The following is a 17,206-nucleotide window of genomic DNA, read 5'->3' as shown; positions in this document are numbered from 1 at the left end:
ACATTATGACCACCTACCTAATATGATGTTAGTCCTCCACGTGCAGCGAAAAAAGCTTGTATCAGGCAAGGCATGGATGCTACAAGATTTATAAATGTGTCTTGTGGTATCTGGTACCAACACATAACCAGCAGATCCCTTAACTCCTGTAAGGTCCGTTGTTGAGACACCGCAGATTGGAGTTGCTGTACCAACACACACCACAGATGGTCGATGGGATTGATGTCTGTGGAATTTGAAGGCCAGGGCAATACTTGGAAGTCTTCCTCATGTTCCGCAAACCAGTTTCAAACAATCTGGGCAGTGTGGCATGCCGCATTATCCTGCTGAAAGATGGCACCGCCAGAGGGGAAGCCTGTTGCTATGAAAGAGTGTACCTGGTCAACAATGATGTTTAGGTAGGTGGTAGACATCAGTGCCAGGCATATGAATGGTGATGTTCTGCTGGGATACCCTGGACCCAGGGTAACCCAGCATAACATCGTCCAAAGCATGACACCGCCGCCACTGGCTTGTTTTTGTTCCACGGTGCATCCAGGCACCATCACTTCCCAAGGTAAACGATGCACATGTACCCGGCCATCCACATGGTGCAACAGTAAACATGATTCACTGGACCAGACAACCTTCTTCCAATAACTCAAGGTCCAGTTTCGATGTTCGCGTGCCCATTGTAGGCATTGTCGCTGATGAACCGTGGTTAGCATGGGCAATTGGAGCGGCCTGCAGCTACACAGCCCATTTTCATCAGGGTTCGATGTCCTGTGTGTGGTGACACATTACTCCCATCACCAGCATTCCAATTACTGGCGAGTTGCACCACAGTTGCCCTTCTTTTGCCACGTACCATCCAGGAGAGCCTTCACTCACCTCGAGCATTGATCAGCCGTGGTTGTCCAACACTTTGCCGGCAGTTCGTGGGTTTCCCCCTCCTTGAACCACTTTCGGTAGGTGCTAACCATGAGAATCCCACTGGTCGTTCCGTTTCTGATATGCTTTGACCATTACAATTTGGGCTTTGTCAAACTCACTTAAGTCCGCTGCCTTTCTCATCTGAAGAACAAGAGTAATGCTGATTAATAGAGCTCAGTATCAGGTGTTTTTTTATACCGTGTCCAGACCCGCACATGCGCCATAGTTCACCTGCAGTTGCTTCGATTGCATGACTCACTGTTCATGATATTTTGGCTCATCGGTGTATAGCTTAATGATGTGATATCAAAAGCATGGTTCATTAAACGTTAGCCTGCACTCTCTGTTATGTCAGTGCTTGGAGCAACAATTGATATGATATGAAGTATGCTCCCACTTGCAACAGATTATATATGTGAATCATTTGAAGAATAAAATTAAGTTGAGACAGACTGGTTTTTTTTTTTTTTTTTTTTTTAATATATATACAGTAGAACGTCAGATATCCAGAATAATTTGAAAGGCTGATCTTTCTTCTCTTTTTTTTTTTTTTTTTTTTTTAATTAATGATAATACAGTAAGTGCTGGTTATAGAGATCATGTTCGCAAATTGAATTTTGATTCTAATAAACGAAAGATCGAGTTTATGGCCCGTTGATAACAGATTCTACAAACAAAAAGCCCAATAACCTGAAAACTACAAATTGTTTTTATTGTTTTATGTTTGTGACCTCTAGAATTCTATGTGACCTTCAGAAATGTGCTTTAGAAAAATATCACAGAGACTACTGGGTTTTCTCGGAAACCAAGAGTGAACTTCAGATTAGTTTAGCTCCAGATTCAGTAAGAATAATATCAGCCCAAAACGATGCAATTTATTAGTTTTCTCAATTTTTTACGGAAAAATGTGAACGAAAAGAAAACACATAGTTTTAACATTGCAACAATAAACAGAAATTATTAATAGAATTAGAAAAGGTGGAAATTTAGGAAATCTCTCCAAAGAGTTTAATGTGGGGACTTCAACAATTTATGACACAAAGAAAAATTCCAATGCTATAACAGAATTTGTGTCGATTATGGATAGTGAAGGAGGATCTATCAGGAAAAAGGCGATGTTTAAACCTGAAAATGCCGCTTTAGAGAGTGTGCACTTTTTTGCGGTTTCTTCAGAAGCAAAGTTTAGGTGAACCAGTCTCTGGCTCAATGTTGTGTGAAAAAGCACTAGATTTTAATAGAAAATTAAGAGGTAATGAAGATTTTAAGGCAAGCACAGGTTGGCTCAAAAACTTTAAACTGAGACACAGTATATGTGAACTAGATATTCAAGGCAAGAAACTTCCTGCAGAAAAATCGGCAGTAGTGTCATAAGTTTGCTTCAGTTATGGCAAATTACAAGAAAGAAAACATTTATAACGTTGATGAGACAGGCTTATAATGGATAGCATTACCGTGAAAAACCATAGCCACTAAAAGAGAAATGCTGTTGTTGTTGTTTGGTTTTTAGGAGCATCAGCAACTAAGGCCATATTGCTCCGGGAATATGCGGTGGTCATTCCCTGACCTTTCCGCATACTCTGTATTTGGTGGTGACGGGCTCGAACCCTGGTCTAATCAAGAAGCGTGTGCTACGCACTGCTGCTCCTTCCCACCTGGCTACGGAGGCGCCAAGAGAAATGCCTGCACCAGGTTTTAAGATAAGAAAAGGGAGAGTTACAATTGCTGTGTGTGCAAATACTACTGGAATGCACAGTCCATGCTCTTTATTGGTAAGTCGAAAAAACAGAGCATTTAAAAATCTTTCTCATTTTCCTGTTTTGTATAAAAATGCCTGGATTTCTGCTTTCCGAGATTGGTTTATAAATTTATTTTTTTATTTAATTAATCTTAATTATTTAATTTAATCGTAAGGTAAGATTAAATTTATTTAATCTTACTTTATGATCAATGATCCGGAAAATTTGGCTATCCAGAAAAGGTCTGACATCAATTATTCCAGATAACTGACAATCTACTGCATTAGTTTTCATCTACTGCAATAAAGTGAGTTAATTTGCTACACAAGGTTATGGTTAATAAAAATTGTGACTAATTAACTAGTTAAGGTTTTGCCTTTAAAAGCCTTTAAACCGTTGTTGAAGAACAAAGAGACAAAGTAACAAAGCAAGTTATGGCATATGTAAAGCCCTAAATGCTGCTTAATTGTACTGTTATTGTAAACAGAACATTCAGGACAGTTAAAGTAAACTTCATAGAGTATTGGATTTTAAACAGAGTTCATCCTCTTTGATAAAGAAGAAAGAGTAAAACTGCTATTAACACAACTTAAAAAGGATAAAACTCAACCAAACTTTTACTTTGTGAAACATAAATTAGACAGTTCAACTTTACTGAGAGAGTGGTAACATTCTATCTGCTTGTTTGTTGTAAACAGTGAGCAGAAGGAAAACTTCCATTTGTAGAAGGAATTTATTTCAATGAAGCGAAAATATTGTCATTTCTTACTTGATGTTAGTGTTATTCAATAAACTTTCATAAATTCCCCTCTCTCTCTTTTTTTAACGTATAGAAAATATAGACAACTGCACTTGTTTTTAAAGATAAAACTGAAAAATTACTCGTAGTTCTCAGAGTAATGCTGAAGAAGGTACCGAAAGGAAACTTAAACAATAACATATCCATGCTGTGTCTGTAAAGTGGTTCTTTTTGATGGGAGGATTTCTGTCTGCAGGCTGAAAAGCTTAAGTTTCCAAGAGGATGGGGAGGTGAGAGAGAGAGAGAGAGAGAGAGAGAGAGATTTCTTTAATTTATAATCTAAGAATGTAAATACTGAATTCAACTACAAATCAATACTTACCTTTATTTTATTAACATAATTAATAGCATGATTAAATTCCACTGGTTGGCTTGCTTGTGGAGCACTTGGACTATGAACACCTGGTGATGTAGAAGGACCATGAGCTGGAGAACTCTGATGGTATGAATGCTGGCTGTGCGTGGAATGATGTGTTTGGTTGCTTGTTACAGGAATATGATGTGATGATTGCTATTTTGTGCATAAGGAATTAAGTAAAATAAATAAATTTTTTAAACATAAATCTCAAAAAATGTTTCAAGTGATAATTATGGCTAAACAGTATTATAAATAAAAAAATGTTTACTACTATTAGTAACAGAATTTTTTATTTTTTTAAATATCTTTAAATAACTAAATATTACTTATTTAAAATATGCTGCAGGCAACATCTTCTGAGGAATAAATTTAATTTATTTAAGTAATTTAATGGTTATTAAATGACACCCTTTTCTGAGTTCACAAGTGCCACTGCCCCTTGAAGGGAAAGTGTTTGTAGGATCTTTGTTTCTTTCTGTGGGACTGTGTTATTATTTTAATAGCCCACATTGTTGCATGTGTGACCGACTATGTCTTTCAGCAAGCCTCTGAGGGCGACTGTTGCCTTAGTCCTCCTTTTTCTTTTATTTTCTTATTTTTATGTTTGTATTATTTTATTTTATTATTTTTTTTTTTTTTATTGGGACAGTTAGGTTCATTTCATAGAATCTAACAGAACAGCACCTTGCCTTTCCCCTAACTCCAACAACCTTGACAGCATTAATTAATTTGCAGTATTTATTTTGGTGGTCACGTGTTTCCTAATTTAATTTAATAGTTATATACTCACAATTTCCTTCCCAATAATAAATTGTTAAAGAGCAGCGACTGTTTTATTTAATTATAATATTTTTTTTTAATTCTAACATTATATATCTAATTAAATTTTAAGACTCATAATTAAAATATAGCCAAAAATACAATAAAATAAGCACCAAAACATTATTACATGCAGTAACATTTTCACATTTATTATTCATTATAATAAATTTATATTTTTATTATAATATGTTTGTGACACACTTACTTATTATTTGCTGATGCTATCGAGGCAGTGTTAGGTGGGTTGGAAAACTGCTAGCTTGGGGGAAATTCACAGACTAAAAGATTAACAGTAGCTGCAGGCAGAGGCGAAAGTGATTCTTGCACTGCTTCTATTGTAATGAGCAGCAGCCTAGAGAGCAAGTTGCTGGGGGCTTCAAGAACTGCTGGGAGTCATCATGGAACAAGTAAATACATGGGCTGTGTTAGGGTAATTAAGACTAAGAACAAGTGCATGTATACTTGCATGTACACTAATGCTAGAAGTATAGTAAATAAAATTGATGAATTTGAAGTGCTGATCAAGACATTAAAGGCAGATATTGTTGGGATATCATAGACATGGTGTCACACAGATATAAGCAATGCACAATTGGAATTTGGGGAATACAATGTGTACAAAAAGGATATACAGGGTAGGAAAGGAGGGTTCATGCTGTTAGTTAAGAAACACATAAAATCTAACAAAATGCATCCAGTTGGCAGGGCTGGACAGTGCAATGTTGAGTCAGTTTGGTGTGACATAAACACTAGGAATGGAAAAATGGAAGTAGGAGTGTGTTATAGGCCTAATTACCCTGAGCACAACGAACAACTGTGCAGAGAAATAGAGTGGGCCAGTAAATCACAATGTCTTAAAATGTGGATTTTAACTTTCAGATATTGACTGGAACTTGTGGGTTGGGCACTTGCATGTTAGCAAGACTTTTGTGGATTTATTGGAGGATTGTTTTCTACAGCGGCATGTTCGATGGGCAACCAGAGTAGGTAATACTCTTGATCTGATTATCAGCAGTGATGACGGATACATCAGAAATATGCAGATAAAGGAACCACTAGATGAAGGCGATCAGTCTACTAATGTGGTATTTACTTAAAGAAGTAACTACCATAAAGGATAAAAGGAAGGGTTTTTGTTTTCATGAAGGTGACTACAGTGGTCTTGGGCAGTTTTGAATTCTATACAGTGGGATCAATTGATGTTGTTAAAAACAGTGAATTCTAAATGGGAGGCCTTCAGAGAATTAATCTTGGAAGCTACTGGGCTTTCATACCAACTAAGAATGCCTCGATTGCTGATGCTATCGAGGCAGTGTTAGGCGGGTCAGAAAACTGCTAGCTTTGGGGGATACAAGGACTAATAGATTAACATCAGCCACTAGCAGACGTGAAAGTGCTTCTTGCATTGCTTCTATTGGAAAGAGCAGAAGCCTGGAAAACAAGATGCAGGATATTTCAGAGACTGCTGGAAGTCATTGCGGTACAAGTAAACACATGGGTTGTGTTAGGGTAGCCAAGAATAGAAACAGGTGCATGTATACCTGCGTGTACACCAATGCTAGGAGTTTGGTAAATAAATTTGATGAATTTGAGGTATTGCTCAAAACATCAAAGGCAGATATTGTTGGGATATCAGAGACGTGGTGTCACACAGATATAAGGAATGCGGAACTGGAATTTGGGGAATACAATGTGTATAGAAAGGATAGACAGGACAGGAGGGGAGGAGGGGTTATGCTATTAGTTAAGAAACACATAAAGTCCAAGGAAGTGAAGCCAGTCGACATCGCTTGACAGTGCAGTGTCGAGTCAGTTTGGTGTGACATAAGCATTGGGAGATAAAAATTGAGAGTAGAAGTGTGCTATAGGCCTAATGACTTTGATGAGTATAATAAGAAACTGTATAGAGAAATAGAGTGGGCCAGTAAATCAGAGAGTCTTATAATGGGGGATTTTAATTTCCCACATATTGACTGGAATTTGTGGGTTGGTCACTCTTGATCTAGCAAGGCTTTTGTGGATTTATTGGATGATCGTTTTCTACATCAGCATGTTCGGGAGGCAACTAGAGGGAGTAATACTCTTGATTTGATTATCAGTAGTGATTCTTCATGCATTAAGAATCTGCAGATAGAGGAACCACTAGGTGGCAGTGATCACAGTGTGCTGAAGTGGAATTTACTCAAAGAGGTAACTACCATCAGGGCAAAAGGGAAGGGTTATTGCTTTCGCAAAGGCAACTACGGTGGTCTCAGACAGTATTTAAATTCTATATAGTGGGACCAACTGATAATGTTACCAACAGCAAATTCAAAATGGGAAGCATTCAAAGAACTTATCTTGGAAGCTACTAGGCTTTACATACCAACTAAGAAATATTGTTCAAGTTTTAGGCCTAAATGGATGTCAGATGAACTAATGAGACATATGGCAGAGAAAAAAATGCATGGGACACATATAAATTAACACGTGACACAGAAGCCTGTGATAGATATAAGTTGATCTGTAACCAAGTTACAAAGGAGGTCAGGCAGGCGAAGGCAGATTACGAGAAAGGGATGCAAAGAGTTCTTTACTTATGTAAACTCTAGAAGGAAGGGGATGAATCAGATTGGTCCATCTGATATCGATGATCCTGCTCAGGTAGCTAACAAACTAAATGAATATTTTGCATCGACATTCACACATGAGGAATTATTCAGCAAGGGGAATGCCAGAGGTGTATTCAACTCTGGCAGTAAGCTAGATAATCTTTAATAATTGAGAGTAAAGTGGAGGAGAAATTGTTGAAGATAAACACAAGAAAGTCACCTGGGGTGGATGGGATCTATCCAGTTATATTAAAGGAGGCAGCAAAGGAAGTAAGCAAACCTTTAGCCATAATTATGAGAGTTTCCTTGGACTCCGGGGTGGTACCCATAGACTGGAGATGTGCAAATGTGACCCCAATTCACAAAGGACGATCAAAGGCTGACACAAGTAATTATAGACCTGTGAGTATAATGTCAGTTGCAGAAAAATTAATGGAGGCACAAGTTAAAGAAGCACTGCAGGATCATCTAGACAAGACTTCAGTTATAGCTCGTACACAGCCTGGTTTTAGAAAGGGGAAGTCTTGCCTGACCAATTTGATTGGATACTATGATGCAGTCACAGAGGAACTGTATGCAAAAAATAATTTTGATACTATATACTTGGATTTCAGGAAAGCTTTTAATACTGTTGCACATGGAAGACTACTGAACAAATTGTAGTGGTATGAAATTAAGGGCGAGTTACTGCAATGGATAAAGGTGGTAGGAGATGGCAGAAAGAGGTAATCTTTTTTTTTTTTTTTTTTTTTTGTAAGTTGTTGGCACATCGGCTTCTGTAGTCATAATGCACCTCCCAAAGTTTTTGCATTTTACTCTGATCCAAGCCCAAGGTGGGATTCGAACCCGCGACCTTTGGGTTGCCAGGCAAACACTTTACCCACCTGGCTACCCCAGTCGGCGAGTGGTAATCAATGGACACTGCTCTACATGAACTAATGTGGAGAACCTTAGGGTTCAGTGCTGGGACCATTGTTGTTTTGTGTATTTATTAATGATATCGATGAAGGTATATCAGGTTTAATGTCCAAGTTTGCAGTTGATACCAAGGTTTGCAGGGTTGTTAATGATAGTAAAGATAGTATGCTACTGTAACAGGATCTAGAAAAAGTTAGGCAGATGGGCTGAGAAGTGGCAACTGAAGTTTAATTTTGAGAAATGCAAAGTACTGCATATGGGTAGCAGTAACCCAAGAGAAACGTACCAACTCTGTGGTATTACACTCAGGGAGGTGGAGAATGAAAAAGACCTGGGGGCAATTGTGCGGTCAGATATGAAGTCCTCCAAGCAGTGCAGACGGGCTGCCAGAGCAGGTCATGGAGTATTGTCAATGGACCCTTGTGCACTTAGTGTTGTAAATTCTGCTAGCAGAGACAAGGTGATTATACCTTTATATAAGACAATAGTCAGGCCACATCTTGAGTACTGCATACAGGTCTGGAGGCCTCAATGGTTCAGTACACTCCCTGATGACTTCTCTCAAAACTGCTGGGTATATGCATCAATCTATAAACAGTGTTACTTGCTTTTAAGCTCAAAGATTATTCTAATAAACATCATCTGTAATTACAAAATCACTATTTCATATGGTTTTGCTGCACTTGCACAGCCTCTTTTCAGTATGAAGCTTCTTTCGTCAAGTACCTATTCAATTCATTCGCAACATCAGCTAGGATATCTAAGACTTTACAACACCAAGTGCATAAGGGTCCGATCTGATTTGCTTTCTTCTTCTTCATTATATTCATATACGTGAAAAATTCGTTGTCTCCATTCTTTGCTCTCTTAGCCAATGCTTTCTCATATTCATCCTTGGCCTACCTGACCTTATTTGTGAAACAGATCAAATTGTACCTACTTTTAACCATTTTTTAACTATCCCATGCTATCTTTTTCTGCTCTATTTGTCCAGGGAGCTCCACACTTATCCATTTTGGCCTCCTCCTGCAGTATTTTCTTAATGGTATGTATGTGTTCATGGCTTCTATGATTTTTGCTTTAAATATATTCTGTAATTCAAGTGTATTCACCCTCACTTTGCAATCTGCCCAATCAATAGAGGCTGTATAGTGTCTTAAACTGTCAAAGTCCCTCCTCTGAAATTAAAACCTGTGTGTTTACCTTTAAATAATGCATCTTCCTTCATCTTCTGACAATTGATTGATCACTTCCTGAAAATAGTTTGTGTACTTTAAACCCTGTGATGTCATCTAATTCATTAGCAATGGTGAGGTCAAGAAATTCTCACCCCTAGTACTTTCTCTAACATGCTAGTACAAATAACAATCATCTAATTTATTTTAAAAAAATTTTCCCCATGGCGTTTCCCTCCCACTTATTCCAGCAATGTGAGGCAGATTGAAATCAACGATAATAACACATTCACAATTGCTTGCTTATTCCATTTACATATAGAGACTCTTGTCATTCTCTTCACAATCTTCTATTCTGTAGATTACTCCCACTCTCATTATACCTTTGTTTCCAACTAATGCACACCACACAGATTCTATAATGGCAGATGTAACTTCTGACTCAGTGAAAACTCTTTTTGTGGTCAGGCTGCTTTTGATAAGCATGACACCCTCCACCTCTTCTATCTTCCCTAAATACATTATATATACTGCAGTGGAACTCATCATTTCCAATTTTCAGGTGACACCAAATTTCTGTTAGCCCTATATATGTCAGCATTAATTGTCCTAACCAGGAGTTCAAATTCAGCCATTTTATTGTGAACACACCTTACATTACTGTAGACATAGTTAAGACTAACTAGTCTTCTATAGTTTACTACCCTGATACACTGCTTGAAGTTATTTAGGTTTCTCCCAAGCTATATCTTTCCTTCATCTGAAATGTTGATACCCTCAAAACATCTTATCAACATTGGCTGTTGTGGCAACAAACAAGAATCTCCACTTCATCTGTGTCGGGATTAGTGGCTGAGTTTACTATTCTTTATGTCTTCTGTTGGTGATGCAATGTTTTCTTCATTCTCTTCTTTTTCCTTGATAATTATTACATTTTTATTTTCTGCTTCTATTTCAGAACTAAGTTTTGGCTTATAAAAAAATTAAAGCAGACTCCTTTGTACCGTTTTATGACCATAACTGATGGATAATTCAATTTGCATTTATAAATGAAACCTGTTAAGTATTAAATGATAAAAAATGAACAGCATTAAAAATATTTAAACTTCATACCTAAAAAAACAATAGAACGCCTTGAACAACACGAAAAGTCAATTCCAATTCTGTTTTTTAACTTGCACAAAATTGACGTATGCCAGGATAAAATACATTAAAGACATGTACCACATGGGCCCAATGCAATAGTTGGTACGAGGTTATTACCATGTTGACCAAGATTTTTGCAGCTCCAGCGAACACTAAGTTTTCATTTATATTTAGTCATTTTATTGACTAAACTGTTATACTAAATTATTTTCTATAAGTAGCTTTATAGTTCTAGCAAACTCCAAGGTTTATTTTTGAATTTAGATAGCGATTTTGAAAGTTAATATTTAGTGTCTGTAGATTTTACATTCGCTACTCGATGCCACTGTTATACGATATGGAGTAGTGCAAGATTTAACGTAAAACTAGATAGAGAAAAACGTAGCACTGTATTAGAAATCTGTTAGATTAGTATAGTATTATCAATTAATCAGTAAAATTAAATTTATTTATCTTATTAAAGTTCATTGTTAATTAAATTATACTTAACAGAATCATGACCCAGACTAGAGCGGCAAAGCAGCCTTCACAGAATAGCCAGTGCTGTGGTTCGCAGGAGAACTGAAGGGGATGATTCTCCAGCGTACCAGTGTAAAACAATGCACGAAATGTGAAATGTTTGCAAACCTATCTAGAACAGGACATGATCAAGCCAAGGAGGGTGTCTTTGTTTGTGCTAGGTGCAGAGACTGTGAAGAAATTAGGCACCATCTGATGGGTGTCTATGAGAGTGTGAGGTGTAGGGTAAATGCCCTCAAAGAAATTAATATATTGTTGTTGTTTGGTTTTTAGGAGCATTAGCAACTAAGGCCAAATTGCTCCGGGAATATGCAGTGGTCATTCCCTTGATTTTTCCACATCCTCCATATTTGGTGGTGACGGGCTCGAACCCCGGTCTAATCAAGAAGCGTGTGCTGCTCCTTCCCACCTGGCTACGGAGGTGCCTGAAATTAATATGTGGGCCCGTCAAGCTCTCGGCCACCCAACTCAACACCACAGCTCGCTCCTGTGCATCAGGTAACACAGTGGCAATCTGCAAGGTAGAATGTGCTGGTCCCACAGGAATTGGTTATTGTCAGTGACTCTATCGTCAGGGAGACGGGGAATATATTATTCAAAAAGACGGAGGGTACAGGACCGGGGTATATCTGCCAGGGGAAAAAGTTGATGATGTTGTAGGGCAGATATCATCTTTAAAAGGCACAAAAGGTGATATTGTTGTACATGTTGGCTCTAATGATCTTAAGAGTAAGAGACCTGCAGATTTACTTAACAAGTACAGGTCAATGCTGAAAAAAATTTGCGAGTTAGAGTTAAATTTGAAAGTATCTACAATTCTGCCCAGACACGATAAGAGGGAGTATATGATGAGAGCCTTGTCAATCAATTCGGCCCTGGAGAGATTGTGCAAGGTTCATGGGGTAGAATTTTTTTCAGCGTGGTCCGAGTTTGTTAACAGGAGAGACTGCTTCTACGGGGATGGGATATACTTAAATAGAAAAGGTACTAGAATATTTGCTGATGCTATCGAGGCAGTGTGAGGTGGGTCAGAAAACTGCTAGATTGGGGGATTCACAGACTAAAAGATTAACGGTAGCCGCAGGCAGAGGTGAAAGTGATACTTGAATTACTTCTACTGTAATGAGCAGCAGCCTAGAGAGCAAGTTGCTGGGCCTTCAAGAGCTGCTGTGAGTCATCATGGAGCAAGTAAATACATGGGCTGTGTTAGGGTAATTAAGAGTAAAAACAAGTGCATGTATACTAATGCTGACGTATAGTAAATAAAATTGAGGAATTTGAAGTGCTGATCAAGACATCAAAGGCAGGTATTGTTGGGATATCAGAGGTATGGTGTCACACAGATATAAGCAGAGTAGAATTGGAATTTGGGGAGTACAATGTGTACAGAAAGGACACACAGGATAGGAAGGGAGGGAGGAAGGGTTATGCTGTTAGTTAAAAAACACATAAAATCTAAGGAAGTGCATCGAGTTGACATGGGTGGACAGTGCAATGTTGATCTGTTTGGTGACATAAACACTGCGAAAATAAATATGAGAGTAGGAATTATGTTATAGGCCTAATGAATCTGATGAGTACAATGAACAGTTGTGCAAAGAAATAGAATGGACCAGTAAATCAGAATGTCTTGTAATGGGGGATTTTAACTTTTCAGATATTGACTGGAACATGTGGGATAATCACTTGCACACTAGCAAGGATTTTGTGGATTTATTGGAGAATCCTTTTCTACAGCAACATGTTCGAGGGGCAACCACAGGTTGGCGCCTCCGTAACCAAGTGGGAAGGAGCAGCAGTGCATAGCACACGCTTCTTGATTAGACCGGGGTTCGAGCCCGTAACCACCAAATACGGAGGATGCGGAAAGGTCAGGGAATGACCACCGCATATCACGGAGCAATATGGCCTTAGTTGCTAATGCTCCTAAAAACCAAATAACAAACAAACAACAAGCAACCACAGGGAGTAATACCCTTGATCTGATTATCAGCAGTGATTATTCATGCATTAAGAATTTGCAGATAAAGGAACCACTAGGTGACAGTGATCACAGTGTACTGATGTGGAATTTACTTTAAGATGTAACTACCATCAAGGGTAAATGGAAGGGTTTTTGTTTCGTAAAGGTGACTACAGTGGTCTCACACAGTTTCTAAATTCTATACAGTCAGATCAACTGATGATGTTACCAACAGTGAATTCTAAATGGCAAGCCTTCAGGGACTTAATCTTGGAGGATACTAGACTTTTCATACCAACTAAGAAATACTGTTCAAGGTTCAGGCCTAAATGGATGTCAGATGAATTAATGAGCCTCGTGGCAAAGAAAAAAAAAATGCATGAGATGCATATAAATTATCAGGCAACACTGGAGCCTATGGCAGATATAAGCTAGTCTGTAATCTAGTCACGAAGGAGTTTAGGCAGGCGAAGGCAGATTACAAGAAATCTTTGGCAAATGATGCAAAGAAAAACAGCAAAGAGTTCTTTACTTATGTAAACTCTAGAAGGAATGGGATGAATCAGATTGGTGCACTTAACATAGATGGTTCAACTATCGATGATCCTGCTCAAGTAGCTGGTAAAATGAATGAGTATTTTGCATCTACATTCACACATGAGGAGTTATTAAGTTTTGACAATGCCAGAAGGTTATCAAATTGTAGCAGGGTGCTTAATGATTTTGTAATAACTGAGAACAAAGTGGAGGAGAAATTGTTGAAGTTAAACATAAAAAAGGCACTGGGGCAGATGGAATCTATCCAGTTATAATGAAGGAGGTAGCAATGGAAGTAAGCAAACCCTTAGCTATAATTATGAGAGCAACCTTGTACTCAGAGGAAGTCCACACAGTCTGGAGATGTGCAAACGCATCCCCAATTCACAAAGGTGGTTCAAAGGGTGACACAAATCATTATAAACCTGTTAGTTTAACTTCTGTTTCGGGGAAAATAATGGAATCATTGGTTAAAGAGGTGATACAGGATTACCTAGACGAGACAGCAGTAACAGTTCAGATGCAGCATGGGTTTGTTAAGGGGAAGTCTTGTCTGACCAATTTCATTGGATACTATGATGTGGTCACAAAGGAACTGGATACAAAAAATAATTTTGATATCATATACTTGGATTTCAGGAAAGCTTTTTATACTATTGCACATGGAAGACTGCTGTACAAATTGGAGCGGTATGGCATTAAGAGCAAGTTACTGCAATGGATGAAAGGATGATTGAGTGGGAGATGGCAGAGAGTGGTAATAAACGGACATTTCTCTATGTTTGTTATTACCGGAGTCTTCCAGGGTTCGGAAGACTCCGGTAATAACCCGGAGTCTTCCAGGGCTGGGCCCATTGTTGTTTTGTGTATTTATCAATGATATCGATAAAGGTATATCAGGCTTAATGTCTAAGTTTGCAGATTATAAAGGTTGGTAGGGTTGTTAATGACAGTAAAGACAGTATTCTACTGCAATAGGATCTATAAAAGTTAGGCAGATTGGCTGAGAAGTGGCAACTGAAGTTTAACATTGACAAATGCAAAGTATTCCATATGGGTAGCAGTAACCAAAGAGAAATGTAACAACTGGACATAAGGAGGTGATTATTCCCTTGTATAAGGCAATGGTCAGGCCACACCTAGAGTACTGTATACAGGCCTGGAGGCCTCATTTCAGGAAGGATGTAGAGCTGCTGGAACGAGTACAGAGAAGGGCAACTAGATTGGTGAATGGGACAAAGGGGTTCTCTTACGAAGAAAGGCTTAAGTTTTGCAAATTACAGTGTCTGGAAACTAGGCACCAGCGGGGTGATCTGATAGAGGTGTACAAAGCCTTGAATGGTTTGAGCATGCTCAATGCTGATGGGATTCTTCCTCTAGCTCAGAAAAATCACCTGAGAGGGCATAAATTCAAATTGAGGAAAGACAGATGTAGGATAGATGTGCGGAAATTTGCCTTTAGCCAGCGGGTGGTTGGTGGGTGGAACAGACTTCCATCCCTTGTCGTGGAAGTTGATAGCCTAAATAAGTTTAAGGCTCAGCTGGACAGGTATTTCGAACGAACAGAGGGGTGAAGTGGAAGTGGTTATTTTTATTTATTTATGTTACTTTTTTTTTTTTTTTTTTTTGGCTGATGCTGCATAAGCTTGCTTTCTTGCATCAAATGCCTCTACTAATGCTAATGCTAATGCTAACTGTGTGGTACTACACTCAAGGAGGTGGAGAATGAAGAAGACCTGGGGGTGTTGTTGTTGTTATTATTATTTGTTTTTAGGAGCATTAGCAACTAAGGCCATATTGCTCCAGGGATATGCGGTGGTCATGCCCTGACCTTTCCGCATCCTCCTTATTTGGTCCTGGGGGTGATTGTGCAGTCAGAAATGAAGTTCTCTGAGCATTGCAGATGGGCTGCCAGAGCAAGTCATGTAGTTTTGTCAATGATATATAGGAATTTTGCTAGCAGAGACGAGGAGCTGATTATCCCTTTGTAAAATTGTCAGGCCACACCTTGAATATTATATATAGGTCTAGAAGCCTCATTTTAGGAAGGATGTAGAGTTGTTAGAATGAGTACAGAGAAGGGCAAAAAGAATGGTGAGAGGAACAAAGGGGTGCGCTTACGAAGAAAGGCTTAAGCTCTGCAAGTTGCAGCATCTGGAGACTAGGCACCTGCGAGGTGATCTGATCAAGGTGTGTATATATAAGGCTGTGAATGGTTTTGAGCAGGCTCAGTGCTGATGGTATACTTCCACTAGCTCAGATTAAGAACCTAATGGGGCATAGATTCAAACTGAAGAAAGACAGTTGTAGAATAGATGTGCAGAAGTCTGCCTTTAGCCAGTGGGTAGTTGATTGGTGGAACAGACTTCCATCTGTTGTTGTGGAAGTTGATAGATTAAATAAATTTAAGGATGAACTAGACAAACGTTTGGAGTGACTCAATGGATGAAATGGGAAAGGGGTTTTTTTTTTTTTTTTTTTGGTTAATGCTGTGTAAGCTTGCTTTCTTGCATCATATGCCTCAACTAATGCTAATGTCCCACGCATGCTCATATGTGTATATCTTGTGAAATTGATGAAAGATATGCATACAACATTATGAGTATTAGAGGCATACATACAAGAAAAAAATGATGACTGGAACATATTTATATTAATATTAAAATAAAAATTACTATTTTTCCACTTTGGGGGGATTTTATTCCATTTGGAGCTAAACTCCCCCCAGTCACCCCCATTTCAACACTCATTATGAATTTTCAAAACCAATTACAGAAAAGTTAGAAGCTACGCCTACACGTATAGTTTAAAGCTATTGAAAGTATACCTACACAGAATAGCTTAGATTTAGTTAAAACTACTGCAGAAGTTGTATTTTTGAAGCATCCTGATAAAGGTTTAGACAGATAACATATAGAAGCTAATGAATTAAAGATGCCTAGCAAATTAACACAAAGAGCAGAAACATCTGAAATAGAAGAAATAAATAAAAACAATTAAAACTAAAATCCTCAGGTGGAAAGAAAAGATGTAGGTCTTCTGATAAAATTATGTTAACACTTATATGAAAAAAAAATCATAGCTGAAGAAAGAGAACATTTAGGAAAGTATAAGAAGAGTATTAGTTTAATACTAACAGCATTAGAATACAAAGGCTCAGGATTAGTATACTCAAAAATAAGGATGAACTATACAAAAAATTAGAAATGAGTATTGCATCAAAAATAGCTGAAGATAATAGCAGAGTTCAGAAATCAAATTGTATAAATTCCGGACATATTATTGGAAAATGAAGTACTCACTCAAGATGAACATAAACAATTATATGAATTATATCTTGAATAAATTTATTTTAAATAAATGGCATATCAACCTTATAAAGTATATCTATCTGATAATAAATTGTTACAATTAGCTCAGTTACAATAAATTGTTGGCTTTCTTCAATTCTTATTACCTGCTATAACTAAAGGAGCTCTAGGTATATTAGCAAGTATTGGGCTTACTAAAGTTGTAGATAAGTTAAAGTGGTAAAGGAATTTTCAACCAATAAAATTGATGAAGGATGTTAAAAAAAAAAAATTTTATGGCAAAAGAACTAACAAGCTGGGTAATGTACTGAATTTCAGGTGCATTACATTTTTATTTCTAAAACTAAGTGAATTTTTTTTCAGTGTTTTAACTGATATGAAAAGTAAATAACTAATTATCTTTGTTTATTAGTTATTTA

General features: G+C 37.8%; 1 protein-coding gene across 9 annotated transcripts in view; it reads right to left on the bottom strand.

The window, feature by feature from the left end:
- The window catches only part of LOC150075069 (paired amphipathic helix protein Sin3a-like), a 718,000-nt gene that overhangs the window by 529,429 nt on the left and 171,365 nt on the right, over positions 1-17,206 (bottom strand). For all 9 annotated transcript variants that reach the window (XM_090389145.1, XM_090389146.1, XM_090389142.1 and 6 more), the window contains one exon: positions 3,770-3,958. In XM_090389145.1, the coding sequence (XP_090245271.1) occupies positions 3,770-3,958 (189 nt within the window). The remainder of the gene's footprint in view (positions 1-3,769; positions 3,959-17,206) is intronic.

The sequence above is a fragment of the Mastigoproctus giganteus genome, chromosome 14, assembly GCF_048544385.1.
Source record: "Mastigoproctus giganteus isolate SK-2022 chromosome 14, ASM4854438v1, whole genome shotgun sequence".
NCBI lineage: Eukaryota > Metazoa > Arthropoda > Arachnida > Uropygi > Thelyphonidae > Mastigoproctus > Mastigoproctus giganteus.
Note: the sequence above shows the minus strand (reverse complement) of the source record. Positions and strands in the feature narration are given on the sequence as shown.